The sequence below is a fragment of the Fulvia fulva genome, chromosome 7 (genome assembly GCF_020509005.1).
Source record: "Fulvia fulva chromosome 7, complete sequence".
Classification (NCBI taxonomy): domain Eukaryota; kingdom Fungi; phylum Ascomycota; class Dothideomycetes; order Mycosphaerellales; family Mycosphaerellaceae; genus Fulvia; species Fulvia fulva.
Genome location: NC_063018.1, coordinates 3,317,812 through 3,341,764, shown reverse-complemented (window position 1 = coordinate 3,341,764; position 23,953 = coordinate 3,317,812). Strand labels below are relative to the sequence as shown.

The following is a 23,953-nucleotide window of genomic DNA, read 5'->3' as shown; positions in this document are numbered from 1 at the left end:
TATGCACAAATCCATCCATGGATGACCAGGACCAGCTTGGCGCAAGATGTACCCTGGAGCGCTTTGAGTACTTGAAAAGCTCGGTCCCGGAGGAAGAGTACGTCGTGTGCCATCGTAAAGCCCAACCAAGATCATCACGCCACATTCCCGCAACATACTCGCATTTGACTTTTGCGCGGAATACTTTGGCAAGTCCGGCTATTGCCATCAATTTGTCGTTCACCACTGTCACTGAACATGCCGAGTACGCCTTGACAACTTTGCTCCATGTCTCGAAAACCCATGGGCGTGAGACGCTGCTGATCGAAGGCATTGGAATCGAGGGCAGATTAGGCATGAGACTCAGCTTCGTGGTGGTCTTAGACGCCAGCGGATGCAGTCCGCTGGGAGACGACTCTGCCGCAGTATATTCCCGGCACTCCCACCAAATCTGGTTGCATCCAAAGTATAGTGTCCGTGGAGATAGCAATCTTTCCCGAAGGACCCAGCCACGACGGTTCAGTGCAGAGCTCTCAATCTCAGCGAACCATAGGTCTGGAACGAGACGAAATTGACCCGGGCCAGTACCTGGTTCATGATCATCGAGATCGAGGGTGAAGATGCCGGTAATTATACTTCCAGCGTTGCGGTCAACGAAAAAGCTTTTACCTCCGTGGTCAGCAGCAAGCGCAGAAATGTTAAGATACGAGTTGGCAAAGATATCACCCATGTCGGAAGATTGCGTCGACCAATCGCTGGTATCGCCGCGGTCTTGCATGATACACAATGCATCAATCCAAAGGAATTGTACTTCTGCTCTGAGAGTGATGATTACCGCATCTTTGAATGCCTGCGGTAAGCTATGAATAGCTACGCCTTTCCGCAGCGAAGGCTCTGAACGCTGGGTCAGGGTGAAACAGGCCTCAGCTTGCCAGCGATAGCTTGAGGTGTTATAACGAGGACCGGAGCCCTGAATCTCGTGTGAGTCTATCAGTCGTAATGTGACGCAGTCTGGTTCGATCTTGAGCAGCCGTCTTGGACGAAAACTGGAGTCCCAGCACTGGTGGCAGCTTGCGTGCGACGTGAGACACTTGACAAGCCACGTGCTCGCCAACTGCCAGCATGGATCGGAGGACGTGGTAGCTCCCGGGTGATAGTTGCTCAGTAGATCTGTATATACCGTTCAGTAGCGACGAACGCAATGCACGTGGAGATCTCCATACCATGTTCCGGAGGCCCCCATTCCTTTTGAATCCAGAATAGTTTCGTTGTCTCGGGGACTGAGCAACCTATAGACTTGCCAATGATGGCTACAGACCAATGGACACCTTCAATGGCATATGGCGACTTGGATGGTTGTATGCGAATGCGTGTGGCAAAGCTAGACGCCGCTATTGGCGCTGAAATTTGGTCAGCTGCCGCGTCGAGGCAGTTCTGAGAACCTCGGTGGTATGCATAGTTTGTTCCTAGAAGTAGTGCTCGGGATGAATCGCTGTAGTGATTCCATAGCCATGAGCAAGGCTGACATCCGGCGTCCACCGAGGTCTTGAGGTCAGCAAATGTCTTATGGTGTGCAGTATGGGATGTTCCACCGGTCGTCATCGCTGCGCTCATAGCTCGAAGGCAGGTATTGCAGATCATGTTACCCATCCGTTGAATAGATTACCTTCGTCAAACAAGCTGACGCCTGAGAGAGTCATAACGGAGGTTGCTCCCCACATCTGTGCGACAGTCCATGCTGATAGCTGTTGACCTGGCCATCATTACCCAGCCATGAAGCTTGGCCCCGGGAGTCAAATTCTTAGAGCGCCCCAAGTGTTCAAAGGCCAATTCCCATCTCTCTGCTCCATACCGTTCAAATCAGGACGAAAGACATGCTGGCACCCTGGCGTTCAGTCGAGTATTGGGGATGTGAGCATATATATTCGATGCACCGAGAGTCTGCAAGCGCGGCTATCGTAATTGTAGCTTCTACGCATCTTTCTTGGCCGAAAACGCTTCATATGCATCCAGCATCTCCTGTGTGATACCCCGCCGCGTCACTGCCAGTACGCCTTCGAAGTCAGCAGCAGTGACCCTAGCATCCTCTCCGCGCATTGCTCTCTCAATCGCAGGCTCCTTCGCGGATTGACAGATTCTGACCATCTCAGCACCAGAATAGCCAGCCGTGTCTGCGACCAGGGTGTCGAAGCTTATGTCGCTGGCCAGTGCTACGTTGCGCGTCGCGATGTTCAGTATCTCCATTCGAGCAAGTTCGTTCGGTGGTCCTAGATAGACATGCGAGTCAAATCGTCCTGGTCGCATCAACGCGGGATCAAGTGTCTCGGGCTTGTTGGTTGCTGCTAGTATGAAGACATCGCGCAGTGACTCGAATCCGTCCATTTCGTTGAGCAGGGTGGTGAGGACGTTCAGCCCCCGGGTGCCGCTGTCGCGATCAGAGCCGATCGCGTCGATTTCGTCGAAGAAGATGACACACGGCGCTGCTGTGCGAGCTTTACGGAAGACCTAAGATGTATGTCAGTAAGCGTTCCTGCAAAAAGATTTGGTGCCGCTGCCACACAATCTCAACGACTAGAGTGGATTTTGAGGTCCGCAAGCATGCGTGAGCAGCTTCGACAACAGCTTTGCATGTGAGCGAAGCAAGCAGTCGGCGCTAGCGGCTCTCGACAAAAAGAAGCCCTTCCAAGCCATGATCATGAAACCCTGTGTCCTCAGGTCACTCACCTCTCGAATAGCCCTCTCCGATTCTCCGACGTACATGCTGACCAATTCTGCACCCTTGACAGCGATAAAGTTGAAGTTGTACATGTTTGCAACAGCTTGAGCAGTGAGTGTTTTCGAACAGCCTGGCGGACCATACAGAAGCGCGCCCTTCGGAGGTTGATACTGGAACTTGGCGAGGAGCTCTTTTTGCTGCAGCGGCCACCCAATCACCTTGTCGAAGCTTTCTTTGACCTTGCGAGACCCTCCAATGTCGGTCCACGATGTCTTAGGCTTCTCGGTAAAGATCTCGCGTAGTGCAGTCGGCTTCACTTCTTGAAGCGCAATCTCGAAATCGCAGAGCAGTACATCACCCTCGTCGCCATTTCGTGCGTTCGGCGGGCTGTTGTCGTTTGGAGACACCACATTGGTGTATGCAGGCGGTGTTGGAGAGCGTGCCACGGCCATTTCTTCCTCTTCCACGTCGAAACGATCAGCGGCGTAGATCGCAGCGGTTTTGCGAAGTCTAGCGAGGTCACGACCTGTGAAGCCATGTGTCCGTGCCGCGATTCTCGTAGATAATGAGTCCTGTGCAAATGCTGGCTTGTGCTGTAGGACGTTCAGGATTTGTTCTCTCGCTCTGAGATCAGGAATATGTAGTTCGATAAGCCTTGAGAAGCAGTCATCGTCGAAAAGAGACGCCTCGACGCTGGATAGCGCCCTGGTAGCACCAGCGATCATGACCCGGCTGTCCTGAACACGACGCATGTTGGTGGCGAGGACTGTGGCGTAGGCAATATCTTCGGCAGGAGCCAGCTTTTCGAGATTGTCAATGATGATCAAGGAAGGCTGGCTATCAATCGCTTCCTGGAAGCTATTCTCGATGACAGCTTGGTTCTTCGCCACGCTACCACCGTTGAGGACAGATCGGTTGAGACGGACGACCTTCTTGAAGCCGCACTCGGCAAGTCTCTCCAGTAACATTGTCTTCCCAGTGCCTCCATAGCCGTGCAGCAGGACTGCTGGGTTAGGACACCTTGAGGCGTATCTAGTGAGGGCTTGGTGGTTGCTTAATACGCGGCGTAGTTGAGAGTTGAGCTTCTGACATTGCTCGAGTAACCCACCGATGCGATCCATGTTGAGACGAGAGCGCACATCGATCGTCCTCAGACTGGGAAAGTTGGCAATCCCACGGTCACGGACACCATTTGTTGGCTCATCTGTCGCATGAGTAGCCAAGCCGTTGGCATTGCCATCGAGAGCGCTATCGCGGAAGACGAGAGTTGTTTGATCCTCATATCTAAACAAGGAGTCGTTGGGTGCGTTCGCAGCCTCGACACTCTCAACGAAGAATCGCTTCTTGGACTTTCGCTTCGTAACATCGAATGTGATGCCAGGTGCGATCCCCTCACAAGCCGCGAAAAGTCCAATTACACGAGCCTGCCACAGTCCATCGTCAGCCTCATTCGAGCTGATATACTCCTGCGGGGACACGTCTGACAGCACAATTCGGTCGGCTCGGTGGATCTGTGAGGTAGTCCGAGAAATGGTGACCTTCGAGCCTTCTTCGAACCCAAATGCGCTCTGAAAGATCTCTGTAATCTTAGCAGGTCTGTTCTTCGGTCGATTGATCTTGTCGTCAGCTCTCCACGCAATTCCATAGCCAGTCGTGCCTTCTTCATTGGAGATTTCGCACAAATCACCAGTAGTCAGGCCTGCCTGCTGCAAGCTCTCTGGTAGCACCTGCACACGGAAGGCCCCTTCCAGTCCTTTAGATTGAGTGAGTCGGACGACAACGTGGAGTGCGTCGTTGACGTGCATCTTGCCCGTCTTCTTCTGTGGGTTCGCAGCCTGGGGTGTCGAGGTCGCGGTCTGGTCAGACATGGTGGGCTTGCAGTTCTTATTATACTCGCTCCTTCCCGCGCAATCGTAGATCCGAGGCAGGCGCGATCAGGGGTAAGAGATGTCTTAGGCAGGCGCCACGCGAAGGTCTCGGAGCTTCGAGCTTCTGACTTGGAAGGAACAAGTAGAATTAAGGTTGAGGTGTTGTCTGTGCTGGAAGGAGCGGTCGCGTGGACGCCACGCTACGAGTGGAAGTCGCGGAAAGCTGAAACCAGTAGGAAGGCGATACAACTTCACAAGGGCTCTCTATGCACAAGCGCGCACTATGCTGCAGTGAGGTCGCTCTGCGATACCAAACTCTGATCGTTCTTCGAGCGCGCAGGGTTTCAGAGAGGCGATGTAGAATATCGTGACTCCGGCTTGTAGCTTTTCGAGTACCAGGAGAGCTTGGTCAGGTTGGGAGGTTAGCAACAACGTCCCCGCTGTTTCGTTGCCGTAATCGATCCTATGCAGTCCTGCAAGTAGATGTTGGAAGAGTAGTTGCTGATCTTCCACGTTCAAGAGCCTGTGACAGCGAGCGAAAATCTCGGGTTGTGTGCAGGACTTTTCCCCGAGTGTCTAGGGGCACCATACTCGTACACCACACTCGGCTACTCGTACTGCGCTAGATATTCCTAGGTCTAAGAACTGGACCCTGGAATTTGGGCGACAACTTGAGCTTCAACTTGAGCTTAACGCTTATCGAGGCTATATATAAGACCCGTACGGGTAGGGGATAAGGGTTAGGGGTTAGGAGGGTAAGGGTTAGTGGTTAGGGTGGTTAGGGAGGGTTAGAACTTAGGAGGGTCAGGCAGTATCTACTAAACAGTCGGGCGCCCGTGTATTAATTGAGATTGATGGACAGTTAATTCGGCCGCCGACATCACGGCACCGCATTGGCGTTCTTGCTCGATCGCTCATGGCGCCGCCATCACTGTGGCCACATCTCGCCACACGAGCGATGGCGACCCCGGCAAGGCTCTGATCGTTGTCCTCGTTGCTTGATCTCCTTTTAGCATGCTTCGTGACCCGTCAGGCCGTGGCCGAAGATGCTGGTAGTCTAAGCCACGAGTTCTGCACGGTCCCTCAAATCTTTGACACCTGAGGCATCCAATCTAATAAGGTTAGCGTCAAAAATTTGGTGGCCTTGCCCGCGGTCTGATGTAGCCTGGAGGAGATGGGTCCTCTTTCGGTCTCTCGGCAACGTGCGAGAACTTCAGCTGCTCCCCAATGCTGATGAAGCAACATCGCAGCTTCGACATCAGGCCACATCCCCTTGCGATAACACTTGATTGATGCTCAAGACGCAGCGTTGGTCGAGGCGCGTCGCGTGGCGATCGTTGACCGAAGGCACACTCGGCCAAACCTGCCGATGGAGAAGTGACCAGAATGTCGGCAGACCATCGCGAGGCCATCGGGAGAGAGCCAACTCAAAGTACGCCGTGAAGCGTGCCGCCAACACAACGACCCAAACAGAAAATAGGAAGCCCTCTTTGGTTGAGCAGCTGTTCCCAGAAGAGTCCAAACGCTATGAAGCCCAACAGAATGCCTCACGCGAGATTCCTCGCCTGCCCATAGAATCTCGGACACAAACTCCAACCATTACCAAGGTCGTACAGCAGGATTCGCCCAGAAAATCATTCATAGCACAACGACTGCACGCAGAAGCAGCCCAGGCAAGCCCAGGGACCAGTGTGCTCGTCTTGCGAAATGCCAGCAATAACCTGACTGAGGAAGACTTCCGCCGTCTCATTCCACAAGGACGACATATCGAAGGCTGGACTCTCCAGGAGGGAGACATCCTGAAAGTCATACCTGGCCGCAATCTGGCAACTCTGGCCCGGGAGAACCACTACTTTTTGCTGTTTTCATCAACTCTGAGCGCTTTCATGTACCAGGGCCATGTCTCACGTATCCACAAACTTGCGGCCATGCATGCACCAAGCTCGATCACATCACCTGTACCTCCACCCCCCGGATATATGGTGGAAGGATTAGACCTACATTCTGCGATTCAGGCATACAGCTTGGTCCCGCCATGGCAGAAACTGGAGCTAAGGCAATTGAGGCCTCCAATGACACCAGTCGTCCGATCTATAATTAAATACGAGGGGTATCCTAGTATTGTCAAGCGCCCGGACAAGATGCCCTTCGAAGTACGTCTCACCCTCGAGGGCCCGCAAATCCAAGCCGGTGGCATTCGCCACATCATAATGGAAAGTGCTCAGGCCAGGTCTCTGAGCTGGTCAGGCGGCAACAACATCAATGTCAAGGTTACCAAATGGGAGCCTCAACCGAAAGTCTCTGCGATGGACGAAAGTGTTTATGCCGAGCAGGCCGTCGATGATACCAAATCAGCATCCCAGAAGGAGGAGGCGGAAAGAGATGGAGCGGCATTGTTGATGGAGGCAGCTGGAGCAAGCGAGCGACGGAAGCTACGTACGCCGAATCCTGTGTACATTGTCGGATTTCACACAGAAGGCGCAGCACAGAGCTTTGTGAGTTACTGGCACAGACGCCCGATGGAGCATATGGACCGATATCACCACGAACTCGAAGGCGACGTTGCACCTATCGCGAACGTGGAGCTACTGTGGTAGCTAGAGGACGGCCATTCTGTCATTCTCGGCGGTGATGCCTCCGCGAAGTCGTATTGCTCTGATACCACCGGCATACCGTTCGAGATGTGGACCAATACCTACGAGCTCTGCCGGTAAGCTGATCTGCGACTGCGGCGCGCACTCATCTGTGGTCAAGACCTCCGCTTGACTGCGAAACGGCGTAGGCTTACGACCCTGCTCTCGTGGCGTCAATCATCCGATCATTGAAAACTCTCTCATGTATCGACCGTGCCTCGTCGTTCCGCATGGTCATATCGCGGACTGCCACCAGCTCTCGCATCCTCGCATCGTCCTGCAGTATATCTGTCGCGGGATGTAGATACTAGCCCATGCAGAAACCTCAATTGAGCGGCACTCCAGGCTGCCGAAAACACAAGATCGTGCCGTACGGACCCACACCTTTCCAGATCTCGGCCTCGATTTCTCCTCCACGGTGCTCCTGTATTCTAGACTCTTCTTCACCCATTCAAAGGTAGCAGCGCTACAAATACCAGCTAGCAGAAGTCTCCGTACGCTACAGAGAGCAGACAGCCAACACCGAGGACCATGGCTACCGCGAATAACTCATCATCAGCGACATGCTCGCGAGTTTGGGCAATCAAGGAGCTCTGCGACAACATCCTACTCCAGCTGCCACTCAGAGAGCTTCTACTCGTAAGGCGTGTTTGTAAGGGCTGGCGTGACTCCGAAGAGGTCGCTGAGGCCGTCTTCCTCCGACCGACCGACACGCGCATCTTCTACACAGGATATGGTTGGTGGAAGATGGGCACCAACGAGACAGCAACAGGACCGCTCACCAACCATCCTATCCTCAACCCATTCCTGTCGGGCTTCTATAAGCAACAGGCAGTAGGCCGGACCTCGATTCTCGAGCGTGGTCTCCTTACAGAGATCTACCTCCCATCGAAAGTCTGGCCGCTGGCCGCGCCTCCCGAAACATTCTATCGCTCTGATGCCTCTTGACGCAAGATGCAGCTCACGCAGCCGGCTACTACAGAAGTGCAGTTCACCTGCAAAGGATTCCAAGTATCGTGCGACCGGAACACGTACGATACTACCCACGGAGGCTACGTTCCCGTTGACACCCACGGCGAGATCTATCACATTCGAAACGTGGAGGGCATCACTGTGGGCGACCTGATCAACTTGTTCGAGATGCACTACTACGATGATCCTGAGTGTGGTCACTTTCCTGACGAGTGGGATGCCGATTGGGAACCCGAGAGAAAGTGGTTCTTCGACGGCATCAACAACACTCGCATCATGTCGTCCTCTGCTAGTGGTCAAGAGATCCTAGACGAGATCACGGCCTCCATCAGAGCACCTGCGCGGGAGCAGACTCGAGAACAGCCGAGCGAGGAATGATGTACGAGCGCGAGAACGAGGGCGAGGAATATGACATCATGAACGAGGTGGACGAAGCGGCTGCGCGATGAAAGCGCTTGCGGCTTTGCCGAACATATTATGGTCTGAAAGTGATGAGAGCGTCACAAACGTGCATGGATACTGTGCTTTGAAGGAGATACCCTGCCGCGCCGCGACTACTTTTTCAACATCCAGATAATAACCAAGCAATTCTGTACTTTCGCCTTCAGGCCAACTGGATTTTCTGGTACGGGCGACAACGCGCGGCACACTCACTATCTAGCTTGACCCCTTCAGTCCCAACCTCTGCTCTTCGAGTGACCTCATGGGCGGCTGTTCTGATTCTCCTTCTTGATAGTACGCCTCCTCATCGCCGCTAACAAACGGTGTCCTGATCTCATACGTTCGCGATCAGCGAGCTTGTGAGCACCGTGCAGACGCCAGAAGAACTCGGAGTCATCGGCTTCTTGCATGCAGACACTGCAGCCATGAAAGTGAGCTCGCATCGCCTCGATCAGGTCGCGGACCGTGACGCCAGTGTCCTTTGTCACGTCGAACCAGGTGTAATCGCTGTCCTCGGGCTCGTCGGCATCACCTTCCTGAGCATCCAGATTCTGCAGCAGTTCATCACCGAGACACGTGAAAGACAGCTTCTGGGCAGGCGGGTATGTGAGCTGCATCTGTAAGAAGGATTCACCACTGGAAGTGTCCTGCAGGTGACCTTCCCAAGTTCTCACGACCAGGCAGCCTGGAAATGCACCATCCTCCCAGCCAATGTACAGCAATTCCAAGTCGCAGAGAATCAGGTTGACGATGGGCTTATGGGTTAGCTCGTGTCCACCGCTGTGCAGGATAGGTCTTCCGTCGGTCCGCGAGACTGTTCCACCACCAGCGACCGTCTTCCATGCATTTCCCTTCACTTCGTCCGCCGCGTACTCGATTCTTGGGCCTTGTCCGGGGTTGAGGAACAAGACCTGGTTGATTAGCGGAGAGTTGCACCATGCCTTGCATATTTGTCGGACTGTCAGCAGACGTCGGAGCGGAAGATGGAGCAGGATCATGTCCCGTAGCTCCTCAGTCTGCCAGACCTGATCGCAAGCGGCGGTCTCCATCTTGCTTCGGCGTAGATGTGTGGTCGTGGATTGTCTCAATGCGGTGGAGTGGACTGATGTTTGTGAGTTCAGTACCTCGATCAAGCACAAGAAGATTGTAAACAGGATCTGATGAAGGAAGAAATGAATTCGCAGCTCGTTGGACAGTCGTGGCGATGTTCTGGACTCACATGGTGTTCACCACCAAGAAAGCACGGCCATGCGAGCTCGATCAGACATGAACCGCGGATGGAGCCTCTTAAATGCTCCTTGCAACTTGCTTGCCTTCTGCCACGATGAACCTAGGTTACCACCACAACCTACGTATGCAGCGGCTTCGGCGACTCTCGACCGACATCAGCATCACTGACACGCAGCAAACATAATGGCCAACGCAGCCTCGAACAAAGCCGCTGAGAATGTCTGGCAGGTCGCAGAACTTCTCGAGGAAATTCTCCTTCGTCTACCGCTCCACGACCTCCTGGTTAGCCAGCGAGTCTGCCGCACCTGGCACACCGGCACGTCTTCCATCCTCGAAGCACTCTTCCTACAGCCAAGGCCAGGCAGATGCACGTATCGCAGCACGGGCCGCAACCCTGGCTGGAAGAACCTCGACGGCGATGCGGTCTCACCTGTCTACAACCCATTCATCAGCAAGGACTTCGTCTTCATCCCCGACTTAGATGCCGACGAAATGCTGGCAGCCCTCCCATACGGTGGCGAGATCATCCACTACGGCCTGGTGGCTCCAGACCCTTTCATCAAGAAGCACCAGCAGCTATACCAGCAAGTCAACTTCCTCGGCATGGGTGCCAGTTGGCGCAACATGCTTGTGATGCAGCCACCAGCGACTCAGATCGAGTTCGACTGCGACAACCACTGGTATGAGGTCACGGGCAACATTTCCACTACCATCAGCAATCCAAACGGTGTCACCTGGGGCGACTTGGTCGATGCTTATCGTGCACATTGGATGCAGTGTCTCAACTGCCCGATATGGGGTACGCCAGAGCTGGATGGGCCAGCGCGGTGGCCGGTCAATGGTGGAAGAGAGCTGAGGGTGATGGATATAGGTACCGGCATGGACTCGTTGAACAGGATCAAGGATATGGGCATCGATGTAGCGGCGGAGGCTAGGAGTAAAGATGAGGATGAGGACCCAGAGGAAGACGAAGAGAGCGAAGACGACGACGAGCTTGATGGGGATGATACTGAGTAAGGCCATGAAGGGAGCTGTACGCACGAAGGAGGAGAACATGCGACAAATGTCATGAGGCATCGACTAAGCTGAGGCACATGAAAGTGTTGCTAACGAGCGTAGCCATGCTCCCGAGGAAGAGCATAGCAAACAGAATACAAGACGTGATTCTCGATTCTCGACATCCTCTTAAACTCCTTCCCCTGAACGTCGATGCCTGACCCTTAGCACACCGTGACCGAACCACACCACTTAGCCTAACCCACTCCCCAGCAAACCTTCACAGAATGGCATTTCCGCTTCTCGAGACCCTCGGTATCTGTATCGTTCGTATCATCATCGTCTTCGTCCTCACTGATGACCGGGCAATTCGCAAGGATGGCAAGGATCTTGTCCATATCGTCCAGTTGACCGTCGCCGTTGAGATCCGTCGTGAGTGGAGTATCATCGCGCTTCTCGACAATGGTCGTAGCGCTGCAGTCGCAGATACTTGAGGTGGACGGACATCCTTCCTGGATAGTGCAGACGCCGAACGGACTGCCTCGAGTGATGCAGTGGAAGTGGCAGGCCTCGTGAGAGACGCCCGTGCAGAGTGGGTCGGTGTCACACTTTGCGAGCGCCAGAGCGGCGAAGGTGGCAGCGAGCAGGGTAGTGAAGAGCTTCATCTTGTTGACGTTTGGGTGCTGTATGATGGTTCGTATGTGCGTCTGCGATGACTTGCTTTGATCGTGAGTGGTGATCTGGAAGATGATTCTGGGGGTGTCATGTATGGTTTATATGTGTCTCCTTGCCGCGCATTTGCACTGCTGCTCAGTCTTCGACCGTTTCCGTTCAACAGAATCATGGTAAACGAGACGGTGGTTCAGCTTCCCAGCCCGAACTGCCTCAGGCGGCACCTGAGAGGTATGTCACAAGCACGACCGTTCGCTTGCATGGCTATTTGGTCGCGATTGAGGTCTGTCTGGCTTGCTGTGTACAACATTCTCTCACGATGAGGAGGTTGCCTTCCATAACGTCCCAATCACATGTCATACCGTTCTTGTGATGGCTATTCTGGTAGTCGGCATGAATGCGAAAGAGAGTTGAATTATCGGCCGGTGTAGGGACAATTTGACTTCCATTGGCCATACTGACCCCTGTTTGCGGTAGATCCTATCGAGGAGAACGAAGTCCGCAGTACCAACATGAGGGTCGATCAGGCTTGTAAGTAGTGTAACCACATTCCATACTATACCCCGGCATGGCAAACATAGCAAGCAGCAGAGCCCTACAGGTAGCGACCCAGGCAAGCTTCTCGTTACACAACGAGGGCGCCAGCCACCACCAAGTCATACCACCATGTGCTTCGCCACTCTTTGCATGAAAGTAGCATTGATCGATGGGACCCCAAAGCTCATCGTCAATCGCTTTGATCGTACGATGTGCCGTCGACGCGGACCATGTCTTGATGAACCGTGCCAACAGACGTACAGCTCATCTGTGGCTTTTCTGATGTACACCAGCACTTTGATCGAAGCGATCTCCCAGCCAAGGTTCTCTCACGGACACCATGGTCTGTCGTAAAGCCATTCTCAATATCAGGGTGGTGACAGCCGTCCACGACATATGGCAACCTTCACGGAACATATTGCCATTTCATCGAGGGTCTTGACCATATCTTCCAATTCGCATCATTCCCAGCATGTTCCCGCGTCCGCGTAGCTCCACGTCCAGTGCTTGCGGAGGCTGTAGCCGCAGGCTCACGCGCTCTTACAGCAATTTCCTGCCTCTGTTGTTGTCGATTCTTAAGAGCCCGTGAAGCAGCCCGCAACGCCACCAATTCTTGATATCTCCTTGCTACATCGCCTGTGGTAACGAAAGGGCTCCCCTGCACAGAGACAGGAGGGTTCTGCGGCGCAGCTACGAGAGTCGTTCCTTCGGCCCGTTGGGGTGTAGTCGAGGTGTTCGCGGAGACAGGAGGAATCTGAGTCGCAGCTACGGTCGTTGTTGCCTCGACCTGTTGGGGTAGGCTTGAGGTATTCACAGGAACAGAGGGCTTCTGCGCCGTAGCTGGAATGCTCTTGTTCCCGGCTGATCGGGATACGGTCGAGGTGTCCACGGGAACAAGAGGAATATCCTCTACAGCTGCGGGGCTCGTTCGCTCGCTCTGCTGAGGTCGCTCAGAGGCGGAGGCCCTCTGAGCTGCTCTCTTCTTGCGCGCAGTCAGCTTGCGGAATATAGACCGGATCCTGGACCGAAGCGGCATTTCGAAGTTGAAAGATCATTTGGCGCCATAGGGAGGAACTGGATCCTGGCAGAATTCCTGAGAAGACGTGCTTCGTGAATTGCGGCTGAAGGTGCTTTGTTGGAATGCGACGCTCCGCCTGCGAAGCCACAGAGTGACACAGTACTACCAGACTGTTGCAATATGGGAAAGCTGTGGTTCGAGCTTCATCTAGTCAGTATCGCTGCTCGTTGCATGACATGGAAGCACCTATTCATGTGCCCCGGGGGTCGCCCAGATTCAAGTGTCAGCATAATCATATAACCACTGCAGCCCTCGCTACTTCAATACTGCCGTCTAGCAACATCTGCCATGACAGGCATGCTATACCATATCCCAACGCCACAGCGCCATGCGATGCCGAAAATGCCACAAACCCATCCAGGCCAACCTCTTACGAGTTCTCCCCTACCGTTTGCTGCCCCGGGTGTTAGCACTCCTCCCACCATCCTCGCATTATCATATCTTGCAACTCACCACAAGCCAGTCCATCCCCTCCTCCACTCCCTTCCCCGTAACAGCACTACACCCCACAATACTCCAATTCCTATCCTTCAACTCCCCCAACCCCAACTTCTCACTAATCTCCCCCGCCCCCCTCGCACCCTTCTGATCCTGTTTATTCGCGAAAACCAGCAAACTCGCATCCCTCAGTTCCTCCTCCTGCAACATCGCCTTCAACTCCCCACTCGCCGTCTCCAGCCTCTCCACATCCGTCGAGTCAATAACAAACACCACGGCCGCTGTGTTCGAGTAATAGCAACGCCAGTATGGCCTTATGGAGGTTTGCCCGCCCAAGTCCCAGACGTTGAAGGAGAGGTTCTTGTAGGATACGCTTTCGACGTTGAAGCCGATTGTGGGGATTGTGGTGACTACTTCGCCGATTTTGAGGCGGTAGAGGAGGGTTGTTTTGCCGGCGTTGTCGAGGCCGAGGATTAGGATGCGGATTTCTTTTTTGGACCAGAGGAGTTTGGTGAAGAGGGAGAGGGCTCCGCCCATTGTGGTAAGCTTGGTGGGAGAGCTAGGTGGATGTATGCGTTGATCGTTCGGGGTGCTGGTTCGTTTCGTGGCTGTTGTGAATTGTGTGGCTAGTATCGATGGGATGTGATCGTTATGGAAGCAAGCCGTTGGTCTGCTCTGTTCCTCGTTGAAGGCTGTCGTTATGTTCGTTATTGTTGTGGTATAGCTGTCATATGTTCGATCGCACGGCTTACAACGCACCCATGACACTCGAAGACAGCGGAGCTGGTTCCGTGCTGCGAGCAAGGGTGGGCCCACCCACTCCCGCGGCAAGCACAAAATCTCCCTCCACCATCGATCCTTCTTTCTTTACACTGAACATCACGTTCGATATTGCTATGAAGATCCCACCAGGCGTCCAGCAGCTGGCCATGTTAGGTCTCAGCGCTGCTGGCGTTGGGACATTCGACTACCATCAGCAGAGAGACGAGAGGTTGCTTCCAGGACGCCACGATGAGCTTCTTGAAAAAGGTACGCACTTCACATGTCTCCTTCAGTATGCCCAATATGATGTTTCACAACAAACGATAACTTCCGACACCTCGAGGAGTAAACGCCCTCGAGATCTTGGGGAGCCAAAAACTCAAGCTCAACAGTCTGATCTACAACACAAATATTTCTTTGTCAAATCTGCAAATTTGCATAGAACGTGGACTGACAAGTCGCACAGGTGTTCACCATTTCATCATTCAATAGCTAGTCTAGACTCTAGTCTGTATATCAATCTCCCTCCCACCATCTACGCGCCCACAGCTTGCAGACTCTTGACAGTATCCGTGATACTCTTCTCAAAGCTCGTCCACTGTGGCTTCAGCATCTCGTTGACTCGCGAAGTGTCAACCTCGTAGATACCATCGGGTGGCATTCCACCATCTTTGGTCTCCTCCGACGGCACTTCCTTGAAGTCGAAGTTCTTGCCGATGACACCAGCAATCTTTCCGTTGCTGAAGTGCCCTGCCGTAACGAAGAATCGCTTGTTCGCAGCCTCTTCCTTTTCTGCGGCTAGGACGTGGCACAGCGCCAGATCGCGGACATCGACCCAGATGAACGTGCCGGTGTTTGGGATCTCGTCCTTCCACTTGCCTAGCATGCAGTCGCGGGTGCGCTGGTTGGAGGTGTTGAGGGAGTCGAGGGAGTTGAGGTAGTGCACGATCGGACCAAGGACAAGAGGAGGGCACATCGTGGACAGAGTGAAGTTGGGCTTCTCCTTCTCAACGAAGTCCCATGCTGCCTTCTCAGCAAACGTCTTCGATGCACGGTATCCCGCGGCAGGGTTCTCAAGCGCTTCCGCGTGCGTGATTGGATTCCAGTCCTTTTCAGAGTATACGTGGCCGACTGCATGACCTTTGCTTGGGTTGACGATGGAGGCGAACGAAGACGTGATGACGACGCGCTTGACGCTTGGTGCTGACTTCTTGATGCTCTTCAGGATACCTGTAGTGCCGATGACGGCTGGGTCGAGGAGCTCCTTCTGGACGTCTGTCACATTGAAGTGGAAGGGTGAAGCAGTGTGGATGACGGCCTCGAATGGCGGGTCAGACACAATTGCCTTATCGAAAGCACCCTCTTGAGCAACGTCCTCTACCAGTGCAAAGTCAAGCTTGTCCTTGCCATACTTTGGGTGATTGTCCTTGATCTTGTTTGCCTTCTCTTGCGATCGTACAGTTGTCACGACTGAATGGCCATGCTCGAGGAGGATGTCGAGAACGTGGGCGGCAATGAAGCCGGAACCGCCGGTGAGTAGGACTCTCATATCGCTGGATCTTGTGGTGTGGAAGGAGTTGTGTTGTTGGATTGAAGTGGTCGTTGGTTTGGAGGGAAGTGTTGTAGCGGGGAGGATCTGACAGTTAGCAGGCTGAGAAAGCGGTCTGAGGAGATAACGAAGCATTCTTTGGTAATAATGGCCCTGCTCAACTTATCCTGTTATGTTCATTGGGATAGCGTGTCAATGCGTGATGTCATGGCGATTGACTTCAAAGTTTCTGCCACTTTGGCAGCAGAGGAGGACGATGTGCCATTGGAGGCGGAGACATTGATCAGGGCTGCGTAGAAGTGTAAGTGATGACCGAGCAGCGGTGTTGTCGCCATTAAGACAAGCATTCATGAGGTAAGGGCTTGTTGTCAGCAAGTGCGGTACATGTAGCACATGACAGCGCGTGGCGATGCTTGTGCTCGAGCTCTCTCCAGACTCGGTCTCGGTAGACCATCTGCAGGCAACATTGACCGAGCTCATACAAACCACTTCGTGGATACTGCGAATCACAGAAATAACTCCAAGCACACTACGAATACATATCAGTCCTCCCAGCCGACTACATCACCTCCATCATGGCCATGAACTTCGCACCCTACCAATCGTCCCCACCCGAAAGCGAACGCGCCAAATCACCACCACCAGCCCGCTCACCTACCGCCTCACCCAAACCCCAACACTCCCGCCAGAACAGTCGCAACATCGCCTCAATAGCAGACCAATCCGACCCCTGGGCCGCAGCCCGCAATCAACGCCTCCCCAACCCCTCCGCCTACGAGGACCTCGACGGCGAAGGCCCCCAACCCTACAACACCCGCTACAACGACTACATCGGCTCCGCCGCTCTTGAAGGAGGCGGCGCAACGACCTCAAATTACCGCCAAGGAATCTCAGTCTTCGAGACAAGTCTAGGCCTACCGCTGAACATCGAGGCGGCGTTGGCGTACCTTGTGCTGCCGCCTGCTGGGGGAGTGGTGCTGTTGTTGTTTGAGCATAAGAGTGATTATGTACGCTTTCATGCGTGGCAGAGTGCGCTGTTGTTCTCGGGAATGTTCCTGGTGCATGTCATATTCAGCTGGACGAGAGTCATAAGTTATATGTTGTTGGTGGGAGATTTGGTCCTGATAGCATGGTTGGCGTATGGAGCGTTCAAAAATGCTGACACGCTGGACAGGGTGGAGGTGCCGGTGCTGGGACGGTTGGCGAGTAGTTTTGTGGATGATGAGTGAGTGGGCGATGGTCATGGCTTGGGAGTGGAGACAGGCTGTGAGCAGGTCGTGCTCGTGGGACATGGAGAAACACAGATGCATGGTGGACATGGCGCACTTAGCGCTCAGTCGATGGATCTGCTTCGCTACGGTGGGCGGGTCTCGCAGGGCATGAATACTACGAGCCTCGAGGTCGTATGACTTGGGAAATCGGTCAAGTCTCCAACGATGAGGCCATCTTCAGCAACTGCTACGCACAGCCTGTTTAACACGATGACCATGCCCTATGATGACAGACGCACACTTCACGATGCGTCCCGTCGCATTTCCGACCATACGTCGCAGACGACTTGAGCATAGATGCCTGTGCTCGAATCAGAGCCTCGGCGGAGGCTCGAGGCAGATTGAGCGAGTTTTTCAGGGATTAGCGAGGCGATCTGGAGTTATACGGGAAAGCACGACTGCTGCGCCTGATACAGCAGTCTTTACTTGTATACTGCACTTGCAGCTGATAATGATATATAGATGTTCTCAAGATCCGCACTTCACGACACGGCTCGCCATTCTTCCTCTGTCGGAATCACCATGCCTTCCAAGTTCACAATCGTTCGAAGCCGATTCAGCACCGCCTTCGTCTTCAACCTATCCTCAAAAGTCCTCAGCAACCTTGCGGGATATTTGTAGTGCTTGCACCCCCTCTGCCATTTCAAGCTCCACGCAACTTCACCGGGCATCTTCAAAGGATCTTCTACCAAGTGCTTAAGCCTAAGGCCCTCGGCGACCGCCACCTTCCGAACGACCTCAATGCTACCACCTTGGAAAGAATCGACATCACCAATAGAGAAGGCAAGCGTCACGCTGGCATTCGTGCAAGGTGGATCCGTAACGAAGAGCTCTTTCCAGGACAGTGACTCCTGCAGATCAACTTGCTTCTTGAAAGTGACAGCTTCTCCCATGCGATACTGCAGGCGCTGGGCGGCTGTCGGCAACTCACTTGAGCCATAATGCGAAATTTCCAGAAGAGGACAAAGCTTGGCGGGCGTAAGCCTCGTCGGCTTGGCTTGACTCCAGCGGTTACTCCAGGTGTCGCTGTCATCCGCGAGGCGAAAGCATGGTTTCCAACGCATGGCTTCGCTGGTTGGCTCGAAGTAGTGGTCCCAGGTCTGGCGAGGGAGACTACCCAGGCGGTGCATCATCGTTTCTTGCAATCTGCTGGACTGCTGTATCACGGCTTGGAACTGCTTGCATACTCGTTGACAGCGCCATACGTCGAAGAAGTTGAGGCCGAGAAGGATGTGCTCGAGGAGCTCAGCAGTACGCAAGACGGCTTGTCTCGCGCTGTCCGTGGCCATCGCCCTCGTGGTTCTGGTACTTCCTGGGTAGTTTGCGATCCATTTTGAAGCTCTGCTCTCCCTCTTTCCGCAGGCATCAGCGAGGACTGTGAACCAAAGTGGCGTTTGTCGCTTACCTTGGATTGAGCAGCTAGGTTAACGGACTTTCGACTTTCGACGTCCTTGGACACCTTGTACTTTCTCGTCCGTGTGGATACCATGTTGACCTTTTCACAGAATGCTGACGATTGGATACCTGCTATTGAGCTCGAAGGATACCTTATGTGCAGGAAAGAGTGATGGTACGTGCGCTTGTTGCCTGAAGCCACAAGGCAGTCGATGGGAACGGCTGCATTAATGGCGAATCGTCGTTGACACTACAATACTGGATTACACCGCCATATTCGAACACAGTATCACTAGCGACCATGCTGCGTCGCTGTCGGTGCTCCAGCGAAGTGATACAACTCGAGGATCTGCTTTAGGCAAAACCATACTCCACGGAACTGTCAGCACACGAGCAAGAACACGAACCATCTTCAACTTTATGCATCTCGAATGGCACTTGCTGGTCTACATCAATACTTCAACCAACCAGCCGAGGCAGGAACATAATCCATAAGGTACATACCGTTGCAATATCATCGATAGCAACGTTCGCAACGCTCTGACTGGTCGGCTCTCCAACGCCTCTCCCATTTAGGTTGCAGCCCAGAGTGGACCTTATACTTACCGGCAGCATGAAACCGACCACATTCGGCGTGTACACTCCTTTACCGATGCTATGGCACTGCACGACGAGAGTCAAGGTCCGCATGGCGAACAGCGACGGACCGTGTCGCCGACGCAATGCAGGTATAACATGACAGGAGCTCCCGATTTGACACTTCGCCACGCTGGAGTCGTCTTTGAAGTTCTGCTGCGACTAGGGCCATGTCTCTGTTACTGCCTGTCCTTGAAGGGCTGGGTAATGTGACGTTTATCAACAACCTGCTGAGCTCGGTGAGAAGAACTCAATCTCAACAGCAGAGTAGACTGGCTAATCGACTTGACAGGTCGGCGTGCTCGTGTCACTTGTGCCTGGCTTGCTGCAGAATCGCAACAGTCCATTGGGGATCTTACTAACCCCAGTCCTTCCTCCATTCCTGGGAGGCTCATAAGGTATACCATGGGGCAACATGACCGCAGGTGGTACTGACTACTACGAGGTAACACCCGATACTGGCGTCACAAGATACTACAACTTCGATGTGGCTCGAGGCATGCTTGCACCGGAAGGCATACCCAAGCCAATGCTTCTTGTCAATGGTCAATTTCCAGGTCCGATGATCGAGGCGAACTGGGGAGATTAGATCCAGGTTACTGTAAAAAGCCCCATCACTGGACCTGAAGAGGGCACTGCTTTGCATTGGCACAGACTTTTGCAGAAGAAGACAACTTGGTATGATGGTGTGCCGTCAGTGCCTATGTGCCCAATCGCACCTGGAGAGAGCTTCGTCTATCGATTCCAGGCAGATCTATACGACAGCTCCTGGTGGCATAGCCATTACTCGGCGCAGTACGCGGGAGGTCTGTTCGGACCCATGATCATCCATGGACCGACAGATAACTATCCAAGCGGCATCGGTGAAGTCGTCGATCTTGGTCCTGTTATCGTCTCGGATTCGTATTTCACAGACTACTACACCCTAGTGGAACAGTCGATGAGTAACAATGCTCTCGTGGCGGCCCTAGTCACCTCCGGCCACACACTCATTCAAGGCAAGGGAAATGTCGACTGCTCGACTGCTCCCGCAGGCTCGAACTGCACGACCAACGCCGGCCTTGCCAAATTCAACTTCAAGCCTGGCCGAACCCATCTCCTACGTATCATCAACACTTCAGCAGCCGGCTTAATGGTAGTCAGTCTTGACAACCACAAAATGACAGTGGTAGCAAACGACTTCGTCGCAGTGAAACCCTACACGGTAAACCAAGTCCAGCTCTTCGTTGGCCAACGTACCGACGTTTTAATTACCGCCGACCAACGCCCTAACGCCTACTGGCTCCGAGTCCGACAACCCACCCTCTGCGTCCTCTGAATACAACCCTTCGCCCTCGCAGCAGTCTACTACGACGGAGTCAACACCCAGAAGTAACCCACCTCCCTGCCATCCCTCGACTTCCTCTCCCCGACTCTGATAAACTGCGGCAACGACGCCTTATCCCTAACAGAGCCCTACTATCCCATCAAACTCGCCCCTCCAGACGTCACCCTCGTCATCCAGATCACGCAGGCCATCAACGCCACAGGCCATACCCACTACGAAATGAACGGGCAAACCTTCAGCGCGAATTACAACTACCCTCTCCTGAACTGCACCTTCAATGGTAATACTTCGTACCCGGATGATCCACAGTGGAATGTCTTCAACTTCGGTAGTAACGAGACTGTCCGGATCATATGGCAGAACAACGTTCCCTTCGGACATCCTATGCACATCCATGGACAGAATTTGTATGTGGTGGGCGAGGGCGTCGGGGCGTATAACGGCGTGAATGCCGTGAGACCGAGCAATCCGCAGAGGAGTGATGTCCATAGTTTGAGGCCGAACGGATACCTTGTGACGCAGCTTGTGAGCGATAATCCAGGCGTTTGGCCGTTGTGAGTATTGACAAAATATCTCTGTGATCGTGCTTCGCTGACGAGACTTGCTAGCCATTGTCATATTGCATGGCATGTTGGACAGGGCCTGTACATCAATGTGATGCAGAAGCCGGAGATGATCCAGCAGGGGCCGGAGACTCCAGGTATCATTGCTGAGGCCTGTGACGGTAAGTGATGGTATGCAAGCGGCGATCTGCGTGTCGAGCTGACTTTATTCTGTAGCATGGTGGACATACACCGAGAATAACATCCCAGACCAGATCGACCCCGGGCTGAAGAAGAATAGGCTGAAGAAGGATAAGTTCATATTGCTGTAGATATGTGCACAGAATGACCATGATCATCGTGTCCACCGTCATCGTTAGTGAGAGTCCAAGTCTCATGTCGCCTCAAATGATTTGAATTCCCCGATGTTCATACCGCATGGCAGATCGACGCATTCCGTAGTCAAGAAGGTCCGCGAGTACTGCTTCGGTCGCCTGTACAGTCCCTCCTCGACAATGTGACCTGGTAACTCCATCCATGCTCCCTCGTCAGTGTCCCACCCATGATATCCAACTCCCATCTCAAAAAGCGCAAACAGGCGACGGAATCTTGAGACGCAAAATCAGCCGCATAGACTTTCGCCTCCTCTTGTAGATTTGTCTCTTCTTTATCGAACACAAAAACACATATCAAAGGGCGATACTCTGGTCCAACCAACCGTAGCCAGCGTACAAACTTATCTGCCCTGTCACCAAGACCTGAAGAGTACTCAAGATCTACCCTGAAAACGTTACGCTGGTAGTACATTTTTAAGGTGGTGTTGCGAAGGTATCGGTTCACCCTCGTCAGCGCGAGGTGCGTCCTCCAACGTCTCCGCTCGTGGCAATGGCGGAAACCATGCGCCTTCTTGTCTTCGCAATAACCGCGGATTTGGCAGTCTCGTAATAATACACTGATCCAGGACGGATAGGTCAAGACATACTCGTAAATTATCAGCTGGAGCTCGGGTGGGAGATCCAATAGCCGGGAGGGGCCCTTGCGGCGTCGCTTCAGAAGGTTAAGTAATCTGCGCATCGAGGCGTCGAACAGCTTCGGGATGAATTTCTCCAGGGAAACGGATGTTGGCATGCTCTCGAAAGTGCTAACGCGGAATTTCAAGCCTGAATATGGCAGGAGTACATGCCAAGACCTTGTTGAAACAATGGGATGCTGTTCGTCGTTCCGATGATATAACCTGCACTATCACCATGTACTGATGCTCGTGGCACATGGTTCGAGCCACAATCCAATGGTGTTGAGAGCAGGCTCACAGAAGGCGGAGCACTTGTTCACGACTTTCTGACTCCGCCGAAGCGGCGCCATACATGACACCATCGAGATCTAAGAGACAGATCAGTATAGAACATGCGATTGCAGATAGCACGTACAGCATGATCCAACGAGTTAATAAGCGTCGCCAACAGGTCGGAGCACAAGAGGCATTCTGCATCCGAACAGCACGACGATGCGGTCACCTTCTTCCATGTTTGCCGGTCCCCAGCCAGGATGACCTTCTGCAGTCGAGATGAAGGAAGATGTAGTTCGTGAAGTTATCTTGTTCATACTGGCCATGATATCGTCGAGTCTATTTGCTACAATTTCCTGAAAGTTGGTCGTTGCTATGTCATATGCTCCGCCTATCATGTGGTTCCAAGGCCAGTACTCGGGCGAGTTAGAGGTCGAACCGAATGGCTCCGCACCGCTGGGAGGCACTTCACCATGCCGTGCCATCATTGCGCGTGGAAACGATCTCTTCAAGCCATCGTTCGAGGCAGTCTGGTCGCTGTAGTCCCAGCACCATGTCCATTCTCGCCTGGCTTGCTCAGCAAGATCGTCCAGCGTCCCGCTGAGCGACGTAGGGAGTACATGCGTAATCTTGGCAACCTCTACACCAGCAGCCGACATGACATTTCCGCGAAAATATGCATGTGCTACCGTACTGCTCGCGGCGAAGAAGGCCACTGAGAAGGAAGACTGCCGATCTGAGAGCCTGCTCCAATCTGGCACCCAGGTTGACCAGTATCCAGCATCTAGTCTCGGATTTTCCTGGACTGTTCTGGCGACGGCAAGAATGTTCAGAATGTTGGTGGTTTCAATGATACACTTAGTAGCGATCATATACGACTGTAGTCTTGTCGCATGGTAGCTTGGCTCCAGAGGCAGGGGTGCTATGCCTACGAGCCCATATACTCGTTCTCGTTCATCAGGAGTATCTCTGCCACGGCACATGTCCGCCAAATGTAAGAAGTCCGCGGCATCACACTTCTGCTTGTCTCGAGGATGACCAGGGCTCCAGGCTCTTTGGAGTTGGACCACCAGGTGATCCATATGAAGTGTCTACTCCAGAACTTTGTTGTCAATGACTCGACGATGCTGTGGTCTTCGTCCTGCCATAAGCAAAGATTGAGTTTCGAGCTCCCATACTTGCCGTGATCCCACGTCCAAGACCTGTCGAGCACGTTATGATAGAAGGGTAGCAGTTCTATCACTGGCACCAAAACAACCAGGAGAAAGACACAAGCGGCTAAGATCAAGCGACGCCCGAGACGCTTGTCATTTTCGATCGGGAAGAACGGCATTTGTGATCATGGTAAGCGAAGGTAGTAAGGTAGTCGTCGTGAATACGGACTCTTGACCGGCAGTCACGGAATTATGATGATGTTTGGTTGAGGAAAGAGCGGCTGAGAGAAGGGGCGAAGGTGCCTATGCTGTCTTAGAGCGCAGGCCACCGACGGGGCTTGGCTTCGTTCGGCTAGAATTGCAGGGTCTGGAACGGAGACACATCACTTCACCTTGGAAGAATCCGTCGATCACAGCAGTCTTTGCCATCTAGGCAGAGCGACGACCAGTACAATCACAACTTCAACAACTA

General features: G+C 53.4%; 12 protein-coding genes across 12 annotated transcripts; 5 read left to right on the top strand and 7 right to left on the bottom strand.

Annotated features, from left to right (window-relative positions):
• Window positions 1-1,950: 1,950 nt before the first annotated feature.
• CLAFUR5_10488 (ATPase family protein) lies at window positions 1,951-4,563 on the bottom strand (the record flags this gene model as incomplete). Its single annotated transcript, XM_047909636.1, has 2 exons — window positions 1,951-2,484; window positions 2,704-4,563. 2 exons carry the CDS (start codon window positions 4,561-4,563, stop codon window positions 1,951-1,953), a joined length of 2,394 nt encoding a protein of 797 aa, XP_047764037.1.
• Window positions 4,564-5,855: 1,292 nt separating this feature from the next.
• On the top strand, window positions 5,856-7,160 carry CLAFUR5_10487 (uncharacterized protein; the record flags this gene model as incomplete). The annotated part of the gene is made up of 1 exon (XM_047909635.1): window positions 5,856-7,160. The coding sequence occupies one exon, from the start codon at window positions 5,856-5,858 to the stop codon at window positions 7,158-7,160; it is 1,305 nt and encodes a 434-aa protein (XP_047764028.1).
• Window positions 7,161-7,727: 567 nt separating this feature from the next.
• CLAFUR5_10486 (uncharacterized protein) lies at window positions 7,728-8,546 on the top strand (the record flags this gene model as incomplete). Its single annotated transcript, XM_047909634.1, has 2 exons — window positions 7,728-8,090; window positions 8,151-8,546. The coding sequence occupies 2 exons, from the start codon at window positions 7,728-7,730 to the stop codon at window positions 8,544-8,546; spliced, it is 759 nt and encodes a 252-aa protein (XP_047764029.1).
• Window positions 8,547-8,869: 323 nt separating this feature from the next.
• On the bottom strand, window positions 8,870-9,658 carry CLAFUR5_10485 (uncharacterized protein; the record flags this gene model as incomplete). The annotated part of the gene is made up of 1 exon (XM_047909633.1): window positions 8,870-9,658. The coding sequence occupies one exon, from the start codon at window positions 9,656-9,658 to the stop codon at window positions 8,870-8,872; it is 789 nt and encodes a 262-aa protein (XP_047764030.1).
• A 364-nt stretch (window positions 9,659-10,022) lies between these two features.
• On the top strand, window positions 10,023-10,856 carry CLAFUR5_10484 (uncharacterized protein; the record flags this gene model as incomplete). Its single annotated transcript, XM_047909632.1, has 1 exon — window positions 10,023-10,856. The coding sequence occupies one exon, from the start codon at window positions 10,023-10,025 to the stop codon at window positions 10,854-10,856; it is 834 nt and encodes a 277-aa protein (XP_047764031.1).
• A 236-nt stretch (window positions 10,857-11,092) lies between these two features.
• On the bottom strand, window positions 11,093-11,500 carry CLAFUR5_10483 (uncharacterized protein; the record flags this gene model as incomplete). Its single annotated transcript, XM_047909631.1, has 1 exon — window positions 11,093-11,500. The coding sequence occupies one exon, from the start codon at window positions 11,498-11,500 to the stop codon at window positions 11,093-11,095; it is 408 nt and encodes a 135-aa protein (XP_047764032.1).
• Window positions 11,501-13,492: 1,992 nt separating this feature from the next.
• Window positions 13,493-14,097, bottom strand: CLAFUR5_10482 (ADP-ribosylation factor-like protein 1; the record flags this gene model as incomplete). Its single annotated transcript, XM_047909630.1, has 2 exons — window positions 13,493-13,516; window positions 13,576-14,097. 2 exons carry the CDS (start codon window positions 14,095-14,097, stop codon window positions 13,493-13,495), a joined length of 546 nt encoding a protein of 181 aa, XP_047764033.1.
• A 760-nt stretch (window positions 14,098-14,857) lies between these two features.
• CLAFUR5_10481 (Ketoreductase azaE) lies at window positions 14,858-16,006 on the bottom strand (the record flags this gene model as incomplete). The annotated part of the gene is made up of 1 exon (XM_047909629.1): window positions 14,858-16,006. One exon carries the CDS (start codon window positions 16,004-16,006, stop codon window positions 14,858-14,860), a length of 1,149 nt encoding a protein of 382 aa, XP_047764034.1.
• A 440-nt stretch (window positions 16,007-16,446) lies between these two features.
• CLAFUR5_10480 (uncharacterized protein) lies at window positions 16,447-17,100 on the top strand (the record flags this gene model as incomplete). The annotated part of the gene is made up of 1 exon (XM_047909628.1): window positions 16,447-17,100. The coding sequence occupies one exon, from the start codon at window positions 16,447-16,449 to the stop codon at window positions 17,098-17,100; it is 654 nt and encodes a 217-aa protein (XP_047764035.1).
• Window positions 17,101-17,624: 524 nt separating this feature from the next.
• Window positions 17,625-18,631, bottom strand: CLAFUR5_10479 (uncharacterized protein; the record flags this gene model as incomplete). Its single annotated transcript, XM_047909627.1, has 2 exons — window positions 17,625-18,494; window positions 18,548-18,631. The coding sequence occupies 2 exons, from the start codon at window positions 18,629-18,631 to the stop codon at window positions 17,625-17,627; spliced, it is 954 nt and encodes a 317-aa protein (XP_047764232.1).
• Window positions 18,632-19,343: 712 nt separating this feature from the next.
• Window positions 19,344-21,374, top strand: CLAFUR5_10478 (oxidoreductase ptaK; the record flags this gene model as incomplete). The annotated part of the gene is made up of 8 exons (XM_047909626.1): window positions 19,344-19,412; window positions 19,466-19,540; window positions 19,619-19,711; window positions 19,763-20,338; window positions 20,393-20,482; window positions 20,627-21,054; window positions 21,109-21,224; window positions 21,280-21,374. The coding sequence occupies 8 exons, from the start codon at window positions 19,344-19,346 to the stop codon at window positions 21,372-21,374; spliced, it is 1,542 nt and encodes a 513-aa protein (XP_047764231.1).
• Window positions 21,375-22,485: 1,111 nt separating this feature from the next.
• CLAFUR5_20315 (uncharacterized protein) lies at window positions 22,486-22,986 on the bottom strand (the record flags this gene model as incomplete). The annotated part of the gene is made up of 1 exon (XM_059463151.1): window positions 22,486-22,986. One exon carries the CDS (start codon window positions 22,984-22,986, stop codon window positions 22,486-22,488), a length of 501 nt encoding a protein of 166 aa, XP_059319067.1.
• Between the last annotated feature and the right edge of the window lie 967 nt (window positions 22,987-23,953).